Genomic DNA, 22,062 nt, shown 5'->3' on the forward strand with positions numbered 1-22,062 from the left:
CCAGTAGAAGAGACTTTAGCAGGGCCCCAAACATCGGAGTGAATCAACTCAAAAGGAAATTCTGTTTTACTATCACTTGATGGAAATACAGTGCGATGGCTCTTGGCCAACACACAGGTTTCACACTGAAACTGAGAATCAACTAAACCTCGGAATAAAGATGGAAACAGTCGTCGAAGGTAGCCAAATGATGGATGTCCTAAGCGACGATGCCATAGCCAAATCTGTTGTTGAGCACGTGAGTTTTGAACATGGACAGCTCGTGGTGGTGATGAGACCGTCAAGGTATACAACCCCCCTCTCCGTTTACCATGCCCAATCGTCTCGTGAGTCGTAAGGTCCTGAAACTTACAATGAGAAGGATAGAATGTGGCATAACAATTATGTGAGTCAAGGAATTTCCCAACAGACAACAAATTGCATTTAATAGAGGGGACAAGTAGTGTATGAGATAAAGATAATTTAGGGGAAAGTGATATAGTCCCTTCTCCAGCAACATTAGAAGAAGCCCCATTGGCACTAGTGATGTAAGGATAATGAGATTTAGGAGATAAGGTGGAAAAAACAGTGGAGTCAAAAGTCATATGATCAGTGGCACCAGTATCAATTATCCATGTAGTAGAGCGTGTACCTGAGTCGGGGTTGGAGTCGGAGAGTAAGACAGGAGATGGAGACTCACCGGTAGTCATGACATAAGCAGCCTTGGGTGCCATGTTGCGGGTCTTGTGTGAAAGTATGGATACGTAAATGTAGCGGAAGATTTAAAGAACACAATAGGGGTACAACAGAACAAAGTAACCAAAGGGACACGAGTTTGAATTATGTAGGGACAAGGTTATGGAAGATAAGGTTATGCATAGGCACAGCAAGGCAAGGACAAGATTTAAGCAAAGGCAAAGCAATGGCAAGGATAAGGGAAAAACAAAATTACGTAGGGATAAGTATATGCAGCGGAAGGATAAAACAACAAAGGGAACTCAACACAAATTTTGTGTTGGAACAATATAGGAGCAAAGAAGTAAGGGCAAGATTAAGTAGAGGCAAGGTAAGGCAAGAACAAGGTAAGAGCAAGGTAAAACAAGGTTATGCAGAGGCAACCAAAATCGATTGCTCTGATACCATGCCAAACAAAGTGTAGAGATTTGTGTAGAGATAAGCTAGAATATGAGAATGTGAGAATGAGAGAAGATAATTTTCTGGTTTTAGAATTCTTTCTTATATCTCACATTACTTACAATCAACACATATATATACAAGTTCCTAAGCCCCCCAAGTTAGGCAACCAACCAAGTTAGGCAACCAACCTAGTTAGGCAACCAACCTAGTCAAGCCCCCCAAATATTGTAGGTGCCAAACATAGTAGGTGCCAAACATTAATTGACTACATAATCAACACATTAATTGACTACATAATTAACACATTAATTGACTACATAATTAACACTTCCTACTCCAGCTGAGCGATATCACGTTGCTGAAATTCTCCTACTGCCTGCCGAGACGTGTTGGAGACGAGGCGCCTCTGTTTTTCGGTGAGGAGGCAGAGCTCTCGGGTCATGAGAGTCAAATCCAAACGACGCCAATTGTGGGGCCTTCCGACGAGTCCTATTATCTAAATGTGACGGGTATAAGCCTGAATGGATCGATTCTTCCGATCGATCCAAAGCTGTTTATATCCGAGAGCGACTATGGAGTTGCTATAGATTCGGGCTCGCAGTACTCTATGTTGGTGGACGGAGTTTATCAAGCCGTGCGCAAGGCCATGGTCTCCTACTTCGTGGACGAGTGGCTGGTGCAGCCTCTCAACAAAACTAAGTCCGGAATGGACCTCTGCTATGACATCACAGACATAGCAGCAGCAGCAACAACAATAGGAGGAGGAGAAGGCCCAGGCAGCCAGCTGTTTTCGGTTGCACCGCCGATGGTGTTTGAATTTGATGGCGCCCACCTCGAGTTAAAAGAAGAAACAACTTTTCAACTTTTTGATGAATTCAAGGAATTCTGCTTGATGATGGGGGCATCCAAAGATTTTTCAGGAAATATTTTCGGAGCATTCCAGCAGTTCAACCACAGATTTGAATATGATGTTGGGGCATCCAAGTTGTCATTTGCTCCAGAAAGATGCTGATCGGTTGAGGGTACTAGTACAATATCCCATCCATATATTAATATTATTATGTCTAAATAAAAAGAAGTCATCAACGATCGATCATGGTGCTGTACTGTTAATTATTAATCTCCAGAACCAGAAATACAAGGCATGTGTTTTTCTAATTCTATTTTATCAGTCTAATCTAAGTCTTTTATTGTTGTGCTTAATTAATATGGATGGATGCCTCATGTCATGAATCAGTTTATGAATGGTTAAATCGTTGTTGTTTTGTTATGTTATCAAGGGCATTGCAATGTGCAGTGATAAGATAACAAGGACACTGAGAGGGAGGCATTATTTTTATGGAGATTTTTTTCTTTCTTTTATATGGAAATCAATGATGCATCTTAGATTCAATGCTTTTTGTTGTTTCGTTAGATGAGAAAACATCAGTGGCAGCAAGCAGGCAGGGCCTTTCTTTTGTGGTAACATAACAAATTTCTTACTCAGATCAAGTCTAGGTGATGATATCTTTTGTTTTGGCTAAACAGAAGATGAACTATTGTCAATATGAAAATGTTGCAGCTTCTTAGGGCCTGTTTGGTATTCAACTTGAATCCAACTTTTTAAACTCAAAAACAGAATTTGAGTCCAAAACAAAGAAAACCTATTTGGTCCCTATTTTTAAAAACTCAAACTCAAGAACAACTAAGAAAACACCCCAATTATTAAAAACAAAAAATATATGTTTTTTTTTTTTTTTTTTCTAACAACCCACAAGTTCTCAAATTTTTAAGATTTGAAAACAGTTTTCAAGTTGCATACCAAACAAGTTTTTGAATCTTAAAAATAAATTTAAGAACTCCTTGGTTTTAAGAAAAATCAAAGTTTTTGAGTTCCCTATTTGAATAGGATACCAAACGCCCCCTTAAATTCGTATACGTTTACAAGACTCAAAATGGTTGGAGGCTTAGAAATGAGTTATTACTTTTCATGGTAGATTGGGTAAACAAATTATCCAAAATATATATTTAAAAAAACAATGTACGAAATAATATGATGTTACTTATTTATTAGCTAGAACATTGGAAGAGAGAGAGAGAGAGAGAGAGAGAGAGAGAGAGAGAGAGAGCATAGGAATTTCATATCTCATGCCTTCTGTTGGATTGGGAACTTGGACATGTTAGCTAGGACTTATAGGCATTGCAATGTGCTGCACTTTACGAAACAATGGGAGGCATTATTTTTACGGAGGTTTTTAACACAGAAACAATGTATTACTCATGAGGTGATTGATTTTGCATCTCCACTCCTATAACCAATCTGTTAGCAGAAGAAAGAACTTCATTGAATGAAATTAAGGGGCACAGTCATATCATCAACTACAAAAGGGTTCCAACCAGGGCGGACTTCTTCATCCCAAAAAAAATCATGACATTTGAGAGCATAATTGGGTGTAAAAAAAAATCATGACAACCTTAGCAAATAAATGTCCCACTGTCCTGAAAGTCCTTTACCTTTCAAATGTAGTTTATTAATTTTATATGAATTATAATTGAACTAACACATTAGTTGACCGTGAGTATGAGTTAACCTGTGTCCAGAGAATGTCTTGACCGTGAACACGGCGTTGACCGTTAGACAAAGTGCCCGAGTGTCCGACACTCCGACACTTGGGCTTAGTGAATGCGATGCCATAATGATGAGGCTAGGCTATACAAGATTAATTTAGTTCCATCCTGCAAGCACATGTACAATTTTCTCTTTTTGTGTTGAAGTTTCCCATTGCCACTGTCTTAGTTACTCTCATATTGATCAGTAAGAAATCAATAAGATATTTTTCTTCTTCTCTGAGCTTATGATTCATGTTTTGGTCTTTGCTATGTGTATCAGGTTTCATGTTTTGGTCTTTGTTTGGAAACGTGATCACTATTGTAATGTTTGGTGCTGTTGGTACATTAAAATATGTATATGATTAGGTAGGCCCATAGCCTATCCGAGGGGAATTACGCCTATTCCTAATCCTATTTTAGACTCATGTGTTGCAGCATATATACCTATTCAGATTGTGTATGCACATTACATTACAGGCAGGACACACCCACACACACACACACATATATATATATATATATATATGAATGTTGCGTCTGAGTTTTGATGAAACACAACCCAATGGTCAAGGTGGTAGGTGCTCAATCAACCAATCAAGATGAGACACCTTAAGGGGTCGTTTGGTACGGCGGACTGTCATGGACTTGATTAAATTCTGGGACTATCTTGGATTAGCTCGGATTGGCCTAAGCTGGATTAAGTATTGGCCTATGTTTTGTGCTATGTCGGACTAAGAAGCTGGATTGTAAAAATAGTAAAGACCTATGTTTGGTGCTATGTCGGATTAAAAAATAATTATTTTAATATTTAAAAATAATAAATTTTAAATAATTAAATGTAAGTTTTTTTTGTTATTATAATTACCAAATTGACATGCATGTACATTTATTTTCCTACAAACCAAAGGCTTTTTTATTGTTGTTAAAGTTACAAATTCCGCTGAGTTTATGTATAATTGAGTCTTTATTTGTATACAAACACAAAGAATGTGATTAATGTATCAATTACAACCACTTACCTCAACTCATGCTTCAAGAATTTCAAGATATGCATATATGCAAAACTTAGAATTTACATGTAGATGTCAATGTCAGAATTTCTTCATATATGCAAAAAGTTATAAATTCATCCTCTATGCCAAAGTTGTTTAATTCACTGCACACAATTCCACCATTAATACATACAAATAAACGAGAAATTATAGAATAGTATTAAGAAGCCCCACAACCATGAACCATCTGGCTTTAATGCTCGCAATATGTTATACCATTTGTGGTGTTTCCAAAATGACGTCAATCCCATCAATGCATTATTTGTGGTGTTTCCAAAAAGATAGATGCATCAAATTTAGTTAGGCCATGTCCTCAAGTCAATGACCATACTACAGCTTAACTAATTACATAAAAAATCCTATTGGATTGAACTAAACACATAAAGCAATGCTTCTTGTAGGACGTCCATAGCATCTGCTAGTTTTGCTTATGGGCCGCCTATAGCCACGAAAGGACAGAAGAAGAAGGGGCCTGCAAAAGAAAAAAGAGCAAGAAGATGTGAGAACAAAGTTCACATTAGCCAAACAAAGAAAAGAAAAGAATTAATGCACTTAACCAAACAAAGCCAATCCTTCCCACTATCGCATAAGGTGCCAAATGGCTGACCCAATTGAATGAGAGAGACGAAAGGCTGCCAATCGATCATAAACTAAGCTAACTTTACTCTAGAAAACAATTTACAACATGAACACAGGCAAGATATATAGTCAATGTGTTGGCCAATCTCAGTCCTAAACTAACGAGAAAGGGGTCACCTAAAAAACTGTCAATTTCAGTCCTAAACTATGTTCTCAAACTTCCAGAAAAAATAGGACTTCCAACTTTGGATGACAGCACAAGTCACCAAGACAAAATCAACCAAAGAAATAGAAAACACAACTCCATGCACAAGACAACAAACCAAAGCAAAAGCATACAAATTAACAATAACTAGAGCTTTGATAAAACGAAAAACAATAATCATAGCAAAAGCATATAAACCAAGCACTGCAGATACCCATCAAATAATTCCCAATAATAGGAAAATAAACTATAAACTAGAAACTAGAGATTAAAGACAAGTTTCTTCAATGTGTGTGAAGATTGAACTTAACAAAATTAAAAAAATGAATTAAACCCTAGAAATTAGAAAGAAACATAAGAAAGAAATGAAAAACAATTACAAACAAAGCCTATAACGTTGGGGCATCAAAACTGTCATTTACTCCAGAAATATGTTAAGTTGAAGGAAAAGGACTCATCCTTATTATGTCTAAATAAAAGAAGATTATTAATGGTGTTTTCTAATTAATTTTGTTTTTAGTCTTCTCTCTTTTTGTTATGTTAGTATGTACAAGAAACTGCCATATTTCAAACACCAGGACAGGAATCAGGATGACAAAACTATTGCAATATTATATTCTGGCTCTGTTCGGTATGCATTTACAAGACTCAAACTAGTTGGAGGCTTGGTAGATTGGCTAAACAAATTAAGGAAAAATGTCCAAAATCAAACAACAAAGTCATGTTATTAATTATCTATTCCATTGGAAATGGGAGAGAGCATAGGAATTTCACATCTGATATATTATATATATGTTATGTTGGAACTTGGACATGTTAGCTAGGTAGGAGGAGGACCTATAAAACAATGGGATGGGATGGGAGTCATTACTTTTACACACAAACAATGGGAGACAAATTTACTGGTATTACACTACTACACAGATGTGGTGCTTGATTTTGCATCTTTGCTCTACTCCTAATAATAATATCCTATGACAAACATCTGTTATGTTGGAAAAAGCATCTGTTTATTTATTATATTAATATATAATCAAGCGATACAGCAGCGAAATTCTATAATGAGGCCTCCATATATTGACCTTAGAACAATTTGACAAGATCAAAGTAATCCAACGGCTAAAACTAGACTCTCACTTGAAGTCCATATATATGGACCTTATTATAGAACGACTCTGGAGACAGCAAATTGGAACAAGACTAAAGAAACAATAATCTTTCTTCAGTTCCCTTTGTAAAAGGTTCTTAATTTCAAGGGTTCAAAAAATTTGGCCCAGACACCAGCATGGTAGTTTTCAGGTGGGTTAGGCAAGGACTCATTCTTAGCCGCAACGACAAGCCCATAAAAGATGCCTGATATATAAATGGTCTCACCCGAAACCACCCTTTGAAAAACCAACTTGTTTGTGACTTTCTTGTTGTACTCCAAAACAGCCCACTTTCCCTTTTCTACTACAACTGGATCGCTGGTGTTTACAGGCATCCAGGCACCAGGATATCGGTTTGTTGTGGCACTGGCGGTGGCAAGAGGAGTGAGTAGAGTGATCATCAGTATCAATGTGAGGAAGCAATGAGGATACATTGTAATTTAAATTTAAATTTTTGATGTGAATGTGATGAATGATGAATCAAAAGTTTTTAAGCTTTGATTTGAAGAAAATCATATTGGTGTATGGTCTGTATATATACTATAGGGATTGGTTGGTTACCACTTACATTATACATTCATAAATGGGTAAGTAATTGAAGGATAGATATTCAGTGTATCTTCCCGCCCATTCAATTCAAAAGAATGTATTTCTTTTTTTCAGAATTTAAAACAATGGATTTGGTTTTTTAAAATGGTAAAAGGAAACAAAATCAGGACAAAAGGATATGTCTGTACAAGGAAAATTAAGTGAAATATAAAATGCCAATGAGAATAGGTTAAGTGTTCATTTGCTCTTTTGACTTCTTTTGGAATGTCAGATTGCAAATCTAGAATTTGGTTCATGTTTATGGTCAAATTCATAACATGGTATTGAATCTGGTTTAAAAACTTTAAAATTAATTCTAATTCAATACAATACAATGTTCCCTCTTTGTATTATGGTCAAGTTCATAATATGGTACAAAATGCATTGGGTGGTCTATTGATATTTTGTCTTTAAAATTTTGAAGATAAAATGGATGGAAATAGCAGCACTCTTAATAAATAGTAAAAGAATTTTAAGTCGCGGTTGCCTATGTTGCACGACACGGAGACACATCAATTAATTTTTTATTATTATATAATAATACTTATATATATTTGAAAAAATAAATTATTGATGTTCATACTCTAATTTCACAATATCATATATAATGAAATTCAAGCTTTCCAAGCCTTTCAAATATAGTTTATTAATTTTATATGAATTATAATTGAATTAAGACATTAGTTGACCTTAAGTATGAGTTGACCCGTGTTCGGAGAGTGTCTTGACCGTGTATGAGGAGTGTTTTGATCATGGACATGAGTGTCCAAGGAGTGTCTGACACTCTGACACTTGGGCTTAGTGGATTGTCGATTCAACATAGGCAGTTACACTATCATACTCAAAATAAGCATAAACTATTTAACAAACATTTTGTGGCATAAGTAAGACCCTTTAGCCAACGGGGTCTAACCTAGAAGAAAAGAGCCTTAACTTGCAAACAAGTGGTCTCAGGTTCGAACCCCTATGGCATCATTTGTGTGTGTGTGTGAGAAAATCTTCTTCCCTCTAATTTAGACTATCGCTTGTACTTTATTTATTATTTTTTTTTAAACCTTTAGTTCAAATGATAAAAAAATTTAATTTACTTTTGTACCCAACCCATTGAACTAAACTAAAAATTATTTTGCACCAAATAGAGAATTTTTAAACTTTTATTGCATTCATTTGGGGATTTTACGGTGTACTCTTTTTTCTTGACTGGATTTTCCTTCATTTGGGGTTTAAAGGTTTGTGGCACATACTAAGTGTCATCGAGATTTCCTGCGAAAGTGGTTTAGTTTAGTTTGTTTGTTTTAAATTATTTTTTATTTTCAGTTTTGCTCAAGGACTAGCAAAAGATAGGTTTGGGGTTATTTGATAAGCCTATATTTTACATATATTTTATGCATCCTTTACTTATTTATTTGTTAATTTTCTTGGATTAAATTGGTTGTTTTAATTTGTTTTGTGAGATTTGTGAAGGAATTGTGAAGTAGGAGAAATTGAGGTCAAAATGGGCAAGAAGATGAAGATTGGAGATTAATTAAAAAGAAGCCAAGTCATTCCTTTTGTCGCAAGAAGTGTTGTCAAATTTCCTAGTTCAAGACGGTTCAAGTCTTACCAAATCAAACAATGAGAAATAAAGAAGACCCTATATTAGAAGGAATCGTATTTTTATAATAATTATAATTATACCTTAGATAAGTAGGATTTCTAGGAGTATTATAAATAGGGAATTTCCGCATTGATCAAAGACCCTACACCATCAAGTTCCTACACACTCATATTCAAAGCCGAAACACCATATGGAGAATACGAAGAGAACTTGCGCAACCTTGGCATTATACTTAGAGAATTCAGTGTCTTCCATGTCTTCATCAACCATCATGTTTCTCAATAAGTCTTTCATGAACTAATTTCTTTTTACTAGGGCCAAGATATAGCTATGAATACTCAAATTCTTTGATATTGTTAATTATATATATATATATATATATATATATATATATATATATATAGTTATTCTCTTATCCAGATGTCCGCACGTTATTATCGTGCGGATCCTATTGTAAACAGGCAAGAAAACAGAGAGGGGTAGTACAAAATACACTGCGTCCGCACGATAATAACGTCCGGATGTCCACATAAGAGAATTTCTGTATATATATATGTTGAGTGCTTGTTATGGCTTTCAATTAATTGGCCACTAATTGCATGATTTGAAGAATTGGGTTGAGACTGGAGGGAGATTCCTAATAGAAAGCTTCTTGTGACAAGTACCATAAATTACATAGCCGACTCGGAAGATTAGGTTATGGTTTGTGTAGTCTTTAATGTTTTCCACAAATCTTAATGGGTTCGTAGCCATCTAAATCCATAACTAGGAATACAGTGGGTTGACGGTACGGAACACAACTAATATAACTCGGAAGAGAGTATTAGTGGGTTGATGAAGAGTCTAAGATATGAGAGTGGTTATGATAAGAAAAGTCTTTAAAGTCTTTTATCATTGTTATTTTGTAGTGCTGAATTATAATGAAAGAGCCTATTCTTCTAAGAAACTAGTGTCCATTTGTTTTATTTTATTTCTCTTCCTCCTACAATATCCTCACCTTTGGGCAGAGAAAACAACATGCTTTATTTTATGTATCACAACACTGATAAATAAAAAGCATTTGCAATGATTAGTTTCATGTGTCGAAAATTATAATGCAATTTCTTGATCATTCGAACTGTGAACATTCAACAATATCACTCACAGACGTTCACAACCCCTAACCTGCAGAAGAAGACATCGTCAACTGTCAAAGGCTTTTCTACTCTCTCTTCAATCCCCTTATGCAAAACAATCAATGAGATTCTAGACAGATTTTTGCTAGTCCGATTGTGATAGTAGCGATCCCCTGTATTTATCAATTCAGCTAGCATATGTTTCATAGTGTTCTTCCCATCAAAGACTCCGTATGAGACTTAACTTACATGCCAAGTAATCTCTATCGTCCATATAAGATGATAATAGTGTGCATCCCTTATTTTCCTTACATCAACATATTTAACATGCCACATGATTTCGTGCATATATGCTTTAATTGAAATAGAGTCCTTGGGCAATTCTAATGTAGATCAATTTTACACCTGTTTAAAATATATGTAAGATTAGTGGCCTCCCTAACCAATCACTTCAAGCCAAGCACCCACGACACATGCGAACGCAACATTAGTTTTCGGGTAGCGAGAGTGTCCGTTTTCGGTAAATATTACCCTACATTTTCTTGTTGTCCAAGCAGAGATAGGCCATGATGGACAAGCAAATCACCTACTACTTCTAAATTATTAGTATTAGGCTATGATGAATATTTCACCATCACCAGCACTCCCATTTACTTTTTTCAAATTTGTATGTTTTCTTGTAACGACTAGAAATAATTTCATACCATTGATATCTCCATTACTACAACACAATCACATAAACGCTCTAATTAATAACACATGTATGGAACGACCCAAATTTCATGTTCATAACATGCATCTTAGAACCTTGGCTTCTAGGATAATCTTCTTATGCATTGTGTATGATGAGACAACTCGTCGAAGGGATGAGTAACAAAAGTGAAAACTAAAACTAAAAATTGAAATCTATTTGAAATTATTTTTACTTTCAAGTTTTTGTTTTCACTTTTGTTACTCCTCCCTCTCATCCTCTCTCTCAATCTCATCCTTACTCTCATTCTCACTCTCATTTTCCTCTATACTCTAGCACAAAAAATGAAAACTAAAAACTAAAATTGAAATGATTATCAAACGGACACTAAACTCTTATCCTCCATTTGGATGAGGGAAAATAACTCGGAATTTAGCTAAAAAGTCGAGAATTTAAGAGGAGAGATATTGACAATTCCCTTATTTGACAACTTAGGCGCGAATTAAATGATGTGGGGAAAAAATCATGGAAATTGAGGCATCAAATTCCCGAGTTTAATTTCTATCAAAATATGCGTCATTTCACAATTTCCGTAGTGTCATTTACAAAATTCAACATACATAAATTCAAACATTGAAATCTTCAATTGCCATAAATTAAAATGATGGAAATCTAAATTCAGTCATTTTAGAATTCTATGTAATTTTCAATTCCTTCATTCAAACGAAGGGTTAGAAATTCATCTCATACCTTGTGCGAGCAATTTTTGTGATTTAATTGCTATAAAATAAATTCATTTTTTACGTGAGGGACTGCATTTGTCTAAACAAGATGACGAAGATTTTATCTATATAGCTAACTTTTCATCACAGTGACAAACATGCGGTTTCGAATCTCGATATATGGAATTGTTTTGCAGAATGGTCTTAGAAAGAAAGTTGGAATATACCTTAAATCGAATATCCTTGCCAGAGCCAAACTTGAGTTAAATCGCATACAGCACATTAGGATTGAACTCTTTCCTGCTGTACGATGTCTTATTTTTGTTCTTTTTCTCTCATCAATCCCAAGGAAATTTTACTAAAATTATAAGGGTCCGTTTGATAATTATTTCAATTTTAGTTTTTAGTAGTTTTTATCTTTTGTGCTAGAATATAGAGGAAAAAGAGGGAGTATGAGAGGGGGGAGTAACAAAAGCGAAAACAAAAACTAAAAACTGAAATCTATTTGAAATTGTTTTCACTTTTGTTACCCTTCCCTCTCATTCTCTCCTCCCCTCCTCTCTCTCGTTCTCATCATCACTCACATTCTTACTCTCATTTTTCTCTATACTCTAGCACAAAAAATAAAAACTAAAAACTAAAATTAAAAGGGTTATCAAACAGGCCCTAAATTATTAGAATATAAGAAGGAAATCATTAATCTATCCGAAAACTTATGCGGCGATGCCACCAACCAAAGCTGAAATGTGGAATTGGCTGTACCGTGTCCAGCATCTCACAATTATTCCAAGTATCTTCCATCAGCTTCGGCATTTCCAACTATCTCTGTTTTCGTGTATATATAGACATGCACGTACACTTTTTTTAAAACTAGATAGCAGCTAGGTTTTCTCCTTCACACTAATGCTTTGATAAGTTTAAGTTCTTGAGTTTGTGGGTCTCATTGCTTTTGGCCAGCTTCATATAACATTTGTAAGTATTTATGATTGTTTACAATACATATTTCTTCTTGCGAGCTGTGTCGAATAAATTACTGTTCTTAGACTAACCTCCCCTCGTTTTATAATGGTTATTTTTCAAAATTTATTGTATGGATATTTGGAGAAGAGTTTTCAACATCCACGCATTACGTAGGCACCATGTAATATGTTACGTAACTATTACATGTTGAATTTTATTAATTGTCAATTAGTTTAGAGTTGGATGCTCCACATCTTAATAATACTGAGTATGTCGTAAACCACATCTTAATAATACTGAATATGTCGTAACACCATGTTATACGGAACGTGTCTTGACTAATCCACTCATATAATAATTTGTGGTGGACGACCAGCATATAACATTAATGAATGTACACATATAATAATATATATTCATAACATCATGTCGGGATACCACATGATAGTGCACCAAAAAAGGAATTGATCCAAGTATGAGACACTACTTAAATTAAGTAATGCATTGTAACGCAGTCGATAGCATTCATGCACTCAAGGCTAAGAGTTCGAACTTCTTTCTCACCTCATTTTCGTATTAAATACTAGATACAGAACTTAGCTCCTCCACCAATGGTCATCGTGGACTTTGTTGTCTACCTCTATCACCTTCCTCCTTCCTCATTGCCCCCAACTCAATCCAATTTTCTCTCTTTCACTCCCTTAAGTGGCCTGAAAGGTGGTCAGCCGAAGAGAGAGAGAGAGAGAGAGAGAGAGAGAGAGAGAGGGAAGGGTTGTAGTACTTCTTACTTGTTAGGGGAGGGGCTGGGTGACAGGGAGGATATTTGGGGAATGGGGAGTCACCGGCAATGGGAGGTATATAGTGATAAATAGGGTATATTGGACTTTTGAGAGTATGGATTCGAATTTAGAATCTCTTTAAAAATAAAAGTAATATTAAATCAAGAGCTAGTTGGTGAGTAAAATGAATTTTAAAATTAAAAAAAGCACCAATAGAATTTCGTATTAGGCAGAAGAGAAAATAAAAATAAAGAATTTCCTATTACATAAAAAATAGGAAATTTAAAAAAAGCACCGATAAAAATTGAAACTTGAAAAACAAAATTATTATTTTATATATAAAGAAAACATTAAATTTTAATATATATTATTTGAGAAAAGAAATATATTTGAATTTAAGATATAAATATAATAATAGTATGTAATATTTTTCTCTAAAACAAATATAATTTAATAAATGGACTTTAAATGGGTCGGGCCGGCCCGTTGGGCCTAATTACCTCATCCTAGCCCACCCAAAGATACAGGTAGTGCCGTGTCGGGCCTTACTTAAGCAAGCCTTGCTCGTGTTCAGGTCAGCCTGATTCGTTTGACACCTCTAGTCTGGAGCCCACTAGTGTAAATCCGCCCTTGAAAGAGGTTGAATTTGTGAGAAATTTTAATTTTAAATGGCATATTCATCTTGTATCAATTATCAAGTCATGTTAGTCAATATAATTCAACTCGGTGTTGGGGTAGGGCAACGTAATATCAACTAGCTATAAATTTAGCGATACTTCTTGTCTAATAATGGAAGACATGCCAAATTCAAATCTCTCATCCTATAATTACATGTACTTATTTAATCTCAGTACCCTATAATGAAAGCATAAACTTAACTTTGATACCATCCTATAATTTATTAATAAAAATATTTTCTAATTCGCTTGGCTTGGTAACCTATACATACAATTCATTATATTTCCAGATTCTTTAAAGATTCTTTTCTGATGACAGATCATTATTCCCAAAACAAATTCAATTATTTTGGTGTAGATATCAGCTGTGACTCCAGCAAACTAGAAATTATCATAATTAAAAAAAATAGAAAAGTTGATATAGATCCAAATTCTTATTGAGGAGTTGCGTTTAATCATCAGATTTGGTGACTTTGATTCAAGTCCTTTGACTTTTGTGCCATATAGAATTACATTCCTTTTTTAATATTTTATGATGTAATCTTTTATTTTTTTTATTTTTAAAATCATTTTTTGTTCCAATGTTGCCCCTTATGCCTTGAATCGGATAATAATTATTTATGTCATATTGCCTATTGCCTACTGCATAGGTATACATATGTTTTTCATATTTTCGACCATGTGTAATAGTATTTTAGGTACTTTTTTTTTAATAGGCAACATACAATTTTATTTTGTCTATTTTTGTATCTGACTTATAGGTAGTCTTCTAATTTATATTCATAACTTATAGGTAACATGATTTATCACTAAGTATTTTTCGTTGCTAATAATAACACTATTTACCTGTATGTCAGGTACATAATTTAATGTGAGTGCTTGTCTGATCGATTGGTATAATATGTGGGTCTTTACTTTTTATTGATTAAATTTTATTTTATTCATATATTAGGAATATTATCAAGGAAAGAATTCAAAATTAGTATTCTGGAATTCAATTTCAAGGAAATAATGCATTAAATTTAGATTTTCAATGTGTTTTCCTTATTTACCTCAAAGGGTAAAATCTACACAACAAAAAGTAATAAATGTCAAATGACCTACATCTAAAAAAAAAAACGCGAAGACTAAATCCAATGATAACTAATTGTTTTGAACCTAGATCTAAAAAGCCCTTTCAAAAAAACACACAAAACACTAGCAAAAATATTTATATATAAATCTTGACCAAACAAAAGTGACACGATGCGGACCAAATATTTATATATAAATCTTGAGTACAGAAGCTGCAGAAAACAGAGAGTATATTTAACCTGTTGAGCTCCCTCAGTTTCAGAAGGAAAACAAGATCATCAGAAAGCAGCACATCCAAGCATTATTGCAAGAATGGGAAGCAATGAAGGATATGGAGCAGAGAGGTAATTAACTCTATTAATATTAATATCATTTAATTAGAATGTAATTAGTGAAAATAAATGGGGGGTACCAATGAGGGTTGGTCAGAGTGGAAGGGGCTCTGATTGCTTAAGCAAGTGGTCTCGGGTTCGAGCCCTTGTGGATGCAGAAAACTTTCTTGAGAGAGGTCCCTGCATATGCACCTGACAGTACCTCGGAAGATTAGGCCTAAGCCATGCCTGAGGATACCTTGGGAAACCAAAAAAAAATACAAATAAATGGGGTTTTCTGCTGGGTAGGTATGCGGTGGTTTCAGGAGCAAACAAGGGCATTGGATATGAGGTGGTGAGGCAGCTTGCTGCATGTCAAGGGGTGGTGGTGGTTTTAACGGCTAGAGATGAGAAAAAGGGAAGGGATGCCACGTCACAGCTCCATCACTTGGGTTTCTCAAATGTGCTCTTCCATCAGCTTGATGTTTTGGACCCTTTGAGCATCCAGTCTTTAGCCAACTTCATAGACAACAGATTTGGCAGGCTTGATATCCTGGTAAGGGAGGGTTTCTAATTTTATTTTATTTTTCTATTTTGTTTTGGGTATTTTTTCAGTTTAATTTCTCATATTTCCAAAAGAGTGATTTTTTCGACTTAGTAATTTTCTTTTCTCTTTTGTTTTTTAATCCATAATTGTTTTAATATATAGTGGTAAATTTATTAATTTGATCATTCAAAAATTTCACCACCGACCTCCTCCTCCTTCCCAAAGGCTCCCTCAACCCCTCAGATCTAAGGGTAGCCAGCAGGGAGCGAGGAGGCAATTGGCTGTGAGCTATGTCCAGCTGTCAAGAGGCAATTGGCTGGGGATACTGAGGTGGAAAGCTTACCTTGGCATCCCATGCCACACAAGTTTTTCTCCTAAACTAGGGAGTATGATTGAAGTTCAAATTTTATATACAGCTCCTAAAATAACTTTTGTGTGTTTTTTTGCTAAATTTTAACTAAAAAATAGAGAGCATAATTGTAGATGTTCTAACACACTTGCATAATGTATCAAACCCGAGAAGGTTCATGGGCAAACCAATAGAAAAACATATAGGTACTAAAGAACTTTGGTTGTAACGAATAAAGTGTTATTTGGATTGGCCCAGGCCTTTGGCGTGCTTCCAAGTGGTCCCAGGTTCAAGCCCTCGTGCTACCCGTGTGTGTGAGTTTTCCCCCTTCTCCCTCCTAACTTTGGCCCAAAAAGAAAAAGGATAAAAATAACTTGTTTGTATTGTTCTGTAAAATTTAGTAGGAACTGTTTCCTCCTTTGGTGGGTAAAACGAAGTGATCTGACAGTTTGATTCCTGCAGGTTAATAATGCTGGAGCCAGTGGAGCAGTGGTTGATGAGGAAGCTTTAAAATCCCTAAACATTGATCCCACAACTTGGGTAAGTTGGTTAAGGCTGTTTCTCTCACTCATATGTAGCCACAACCAAAAATCCCAGCACCTAAGTAATGGACTAGTTGTGTTTGTGCAGCTTTCAGGCAAAGCGGTCAACAAAATTCAAGGTGCAGTAAAATTCACTTATGAGAAGGCTGAAGAATGCTTGAACACAAATTACTATGGTCCTAAAAGACTAACTGAGGCTCTTCTCCCACTCTTGCAACTGTCCCCTCAGGGAGGAAGGATTGTGAACGTCTCCTCTCTAAGAAGTGAACTGAAGGTATAAAAAACCCTAGCCTATCTATATATCGCATGCCATTCATCGTTAATCACATCGTCATTATTAATTACACATCACTTATTGTTAGTAGTAGAATGACCCATTATATGTTGTATTTTATTTTGTCAATTTTCCAACGTAATGCTATCAACCCTACTTTTAAAGGTGATGTTCTTCGGCTAGATAAGTCTAGCAAGAGAACATTGCCCAAAACACATGACAAATCGAGATGGAACCCTTGATATGAACTCTCCTTCCAAGTCCTACTAGCAGCTCCTGAAAAAAATTGTAAACTGCATAACCAAAAAGTTATCAATATTCCATGCAGAGGATACCAAGTGAAGAAATAAGAAATGAGCTTGGGGATGTGGAAACCTTGACAGAGGAGAAAGTAGATGCACTTTTGAGAAAGTTTCTGGTTGATTTTAAACAAAATGCACTTGAAGCCAATGGATGCACACTGATGCTGCCTGCATACAGCATGTCCAAGGCCACCCTCAATGCCTACACAAGAATCCTTGCCAAAAAGTATCCAAAGATGTATATCAACTGTGTGCATCCAGGCTTTGTTAATACAGATATCAATTGGCATACAGGAACAATGACTGTGGAAGAAGGGGCTGCAGGTCCAGTCAAGTTGGCTCTTCTACCAAATGGAGGCCCTACAGGCTGCTATTTTGATCAAACTGAAGTTGCAGACTTTTAATTCATATATATGTTATAAGTTATGCATTTCCACCTGGGTGTTAAGTAATAACTATGTGAAGTTATTTTGATAAATTTGAAATATTAAGTGCTTGTGGGAGTTAGAATGATTCTATTTTCTTTTTGTGGCCATCAAGACTTGCAACAAGGTTGAGAATTCTGACTCATTAGACTTGGATTATATACTAGAAAAGCATATATATATGCTTGTGCAAACCCACTTAAAAGGATCAAGAAGTCCTAAAGAGTTTTCATAAGACGTAAAGCCTTCTTTTATTTTCTTTTTTCTACGATACTGCCTTATCTTTTGTGGTTTAACCATAATGGAGAGTGAGAACAGAACATATGATTTGATGAAAGAGCATGAACTATTGGATTTATGCTATCACTATAGATGAATACGCAATTTGAAGTAAATTTGTTGTACATTCATAGGGTTTATTAACCTCATGTACAAGATCCTATTCCTAGGGATGGCTTCGGTCCAACCCACGCAGTGCTCATAGGTATGTTCGGTGAATTTTAGAAGTTTTGGAAATTAGAAATAGAACTTTAATTAGGCGTGACATGTGGCGAGATTTTGGCCATCCACGCAGTGCTGACGGAGCACATCTGACGAACGAGAGGCGCTAACATTAACTAATGAAGACTAATAGGGGACCACGTGGCAACGTCTGATTGGGCCACGCGAAGCTTACACAGCTTCCACTAAGAGTGAAAGAAGATGTGCTGACACATAGTTGTATCTCGACCATTGATTGCTTGACTGGTAAGTGATATCGATAGGCGAGATTGAATACGTAGAAGGCGAGTAGTGAAGACCCAATCTGACTTGGGTAGGATTCGCATGTCGAGCCCACGGGTAGCAAATGACCCACACAGTAGCCATTCGATTCCAGTCGTTGATCTGAAGTCGTTTACTCGATCTACACCGTTCATCTCTAGCTTGTTTTTTACGCGATCTCAATCATCCATTGAGTTCTTTGGCGCAATCCAACGACTGACAATGCACTACCCTTAAAACTTGATTTGGCCTTTCATTTTTATTCAAATGTTCTTGTTGACACCATGTTGACCTCACATTCCTCCTTTAGCAAATCCCACCAATTAAGGGATAACCCTTGCTTGTCATACCTCACATCCCACCAAACAATGAGTAGCTAGCCATGCCCCCTCCTATGCTTTCTCAATGCCCAAGGCCCCCAAATCAAGGGGAGACCATGTAGAATCCCTAAATCAAGGAGAGCCACGCCTTCTCTACCACTACTTGGACTACAAATGGGAGCTCACCACCTCCAAGCAAAGGATCCAATAGCTGTCCAAAGCTCTCTATTTCTCTTCTACTAGAGCTCTCAAGCCTCTCTCCCCATATCTCTCTCATGTACAATGTAATCTCCATATTCAAATATAAATACAAAGTTATAAACTATAGTGGATGTAGCCCCATTATGAGTGAACCACTCAAGCACTTGTGTTATGTGTGATTATGTCTTACTCTCTTATGTACAAATTCATCTGTTAACAGTTCTTTTCAAGTTAATCCATGTTGTCCATTTAGTTTCCTTCCTACTATAAATAGCCTTGTCCCCCTTCTTTTTTTTTTTTTTTTTTTTTTTTTTTTTCCACTTTTGGCTTGAACAAGGTTAAGAGCTTCTCTTTGATAGATGAAAAATAAAAAATAAAGAGCTTCTCTCTCTTTCTTGTTTTGGTAAGTCCTTCCCCCTCTACTTATTTTAATTCATTATATTTATTTATCTTAAGTTCTTTTAATTAGTTTTAATTATTTCTTAGTTAGTTTAGTTTGTCTATTTAATTTTAATTATTAGTTTAGTTAACTTTTTAGTTTTAATTATTAGTTTAGTTAACTTTTTTTCTTTTTTTTTTTTATAGTAAAAGCGATAGTCTACATGGGAGGGGATTTCTTACTCACACACCTCTAGTCTGCAAGTTAAGGCCCCTTTCCACTGGATTAGTTTAGTTAATTAGTTTTCATTATTGTTTAGTTTAATTTATTTATTTCATTATTTTGAATTTAGTTAAATAATTTTGTAATTTCTAATTTGTTTATTTGATATAATTTTGCAATTAAGTAATATTTATTTCATTAGTGATTACTTTTAATTATTCTTTATTTAGTGAGTATTAGTATTTAAATAATTTAAATAATTTCGAAATTTAAATAATAAATAGTAAATAAATATTGTAAATTATTTTTGGACATTTAAAATTAGGTTTTAATTTCCAGAAATTATTTTTAAAATATTTTTTTATTTCTAAAATTACTTTTAAGAGCTAGTTGGTGAGTCACCGGCAATGGGAGGTATAGTGATAAATAGGGTATATTGGACTCTTGAGAGTATGGTTTCGAACTTAGAATCTCTTTAAAAATAAAAGTAAAATTAAATCAAGAGCTAGTTGGTGAGTAAAATGAATTTTAAAATTAAAAAAAGCACCAATAGAATTTCCTATTAGGCAAAAGAGAAAAGAAAAATAAAGAATTTCCTATTACATAAGCACCTCACATATCATATTCATATTATAAGATGAAATATTATAAACGTGTTCACATCCAAGGCCAGCCCAAGCTTAAAGCAAGAAAACGAAAACCCCAATTACTTTTTTTTTGGGTCAACAAAACCCGATTGGTATTTTGCATCCAACAAAAGTTTCATAATTTGATTTTAATATTAGAAATTATTCTTTGACTTGGAATTTAATTGAAGATAACTTTTTGTTTTCATTTTTATTGTTTGCACTACTCATACACACTCTCTCTCATCTTTACTAATAAATATCGCTTATATTATAATTATAAAAAAAACAAAAATACGATGTATGCGTGTGTGGGTTATGTGTGTTAGGGTAAAAGATTGCTAAGAGGGTGGGCTTATTGTTACATAAAGGAGTGGGCTTCCTTTTGGACAGTGGGCTGGGCTGATTTCTAAATTACCTAAGTTGGGTTGCACCTCTAAGCCTATTTTCAAAAATCAGGATTGGTCTGGAATTGAAATGTCAAATGGGTCGTGTCGGTCCGAATTGGCTCATAAACGAGTGGTGTCGGGTTTGTTCATTTATGAAAATCATTAATTCCAGACCGAGCCCATATGGAATCGGGCCATGCTCGTTCGGCTCGGGCCCACACTAAATTTGACATATGTAATACTTTTTTTTTGTAATTTTTTTTTTACAACTTCATTTAAATCATTTTAAAAATTATGTACATACTAACAAGATTTATTATTTGTTTAAAAAAGAGGCTAATAACTTTATTTAAAGTACATTTAAATAGAAAATGGCTAGATTATTGTTTGCATTTTAAAAATTGAAACTTTGAAAACAAAATTATTATTTTATATATAAATAAAACATTAAATTTTAATATATATTATTTGAGAAAAGAAATAGATTTGAATTTAAGATATAAATATAATAATATTATGTAATATTTTTCTCTAAAATAAATATAATTTAATCAATGGACTTTAAACGAGTTGGGCCTGTCTATTGGGCCTAATTACCTCATCCCGGCCAGCCCAAAGATACGGTCAGTGTCGTGTCGGGCCTTACTTTAGCAGGTCGTGCTCGTGTTTAGGTCGGCCCGATTCCTTTGACACCTCTAGTTTGGAGCCCACTAGTGTAGATCCGCCCTTGAAAGGAGTTGAATTTGTGAGAAATTTTAATTTTAAATGGCATGTTCATCTTGTATCAATTATCAAGTCATGTTAGTCAACATAATTCAACTCAGTGTTGGGGTGGGGCAACATAATATCAACAAGCTATAAATTTAACGATACTTCTTGTCTAATAATGGAAGACATACCAAATTCAATTCTCTCATCCTTATTATTTAACAAATCAATGAAAAATAGACAGGGGGCCTGGTGTGGAGCATTACTTAACATGGTTTGTCCTATTGCTTTTGTCCAAAGTCCAAAAGCAATTTATCCCTAATGTGTTCTTAACCATATTTTTATCATGTGAAATGTGTACTTGTTTAATCTCAGTACCTTCTGTCACCTAGGTTGAAGTTTACAAGCATCAAAGCATAAACTTAAATTTTGATACCTCCTATAATTTATTAATAAAAAATCTTTTCTGATTCGCTTGACTTGGTAACCTATACATACAATTCATTATATTCCAGATCATGGAGCCTGCTTTAACGATTCTAAAAAAATTCAATTATTTTGGTGTAGATATCAGCAGCAGGACTATATATTAATTCATTTCTTTTCAAGTTTCAAGTTTCAACAGCCAAACTTTTATTAAACAGTAAAACTCATGATCAATTAACGTCGTTTCTGTCTACCATTATCTAAAAATAATGATGTTATTAACAATTGGACAGTTAAATCTTTGACCAAATCGATGTGACTCCAGCAAACTAGAAATTATCATAATAATAAAAAAAACACAAACCACTAGTAAAAATATTTACATAT

The 22,062-nt window shown here is 34.8% G+C and overlaps 2 protein-coding genes across 3 annotated transcripts; both read left to right on the forward strand.

The window, feature by feature from the left end:
* The first annotated feature begins 901 nt into the window (after positions 1 to 901).
* LOC110766222 (aspartic proteinase nepenthesin-1-like) lies at positions 902 to 2,128 on the forward strand. The gene is made up of 2 exons (XM_021969509.1): positions 902 to 1,045; positions 1,457 to 2,128. Exons 1-2 carry the CDS (start codon positions 902 to 904, stop codon positions 2,126 to 2,128), a joined length of 816 nt encoding a protein of 271 aa, XP_021825201.1.
* A 12,993-nt stretch (positions 2,129 to 15,121) lies between these two features.
* Positions 15,122 to 17,797, forward strand: LOC110766248 (short-chain dehydrogenase/reductase 1-like). Of its 2 annotated transcripts, XM_021969543.2 has the most exons (5): positions 15,122 to 15,236; positions 15,513 to 15,759; positions 16,562 to 16,639; positions 16,730 to 16,915; positions 17,244 to 17,797. In XM_021969543.2, exons 1-5 carry the CDS (start codon positions 15,205 to 15,207, stop codon positions 17,619 to 17,621), a joined length of 921 nt encoding a protein of 306 aa, XP_021825235.1. In that variant the 5' UTR covers positions 15,122 to 15,204; the 3' UTR covers positions 17,622 to 17,797. The 2 variants fall into 2 exon arrangements, with proteins under 2 accessions (XP_021825235.1, XP_088111651.1); XM_088255525.1 differs by having other exon boundaries at positions 16,562 to 16,915.
* Positions 17,798 to 22,062: the final 4,265 nt, after the last annotated feature.

The sequence above is a fragment of the Prunus avium genome, chromosome 6 (assembly GCF_965620075.1).
Source record: "Prunus avium chromosome 6, drPruAviu1.hap1.1, whole genome shotgun sequence".
NCBI classification, from domain to species: domain Eukaryota; kingdom Viridiplantae; phylum Streptophyta; class Magnoliopsida; order Rosales; family Rosaceae; genus Prunus; species Prunus avium.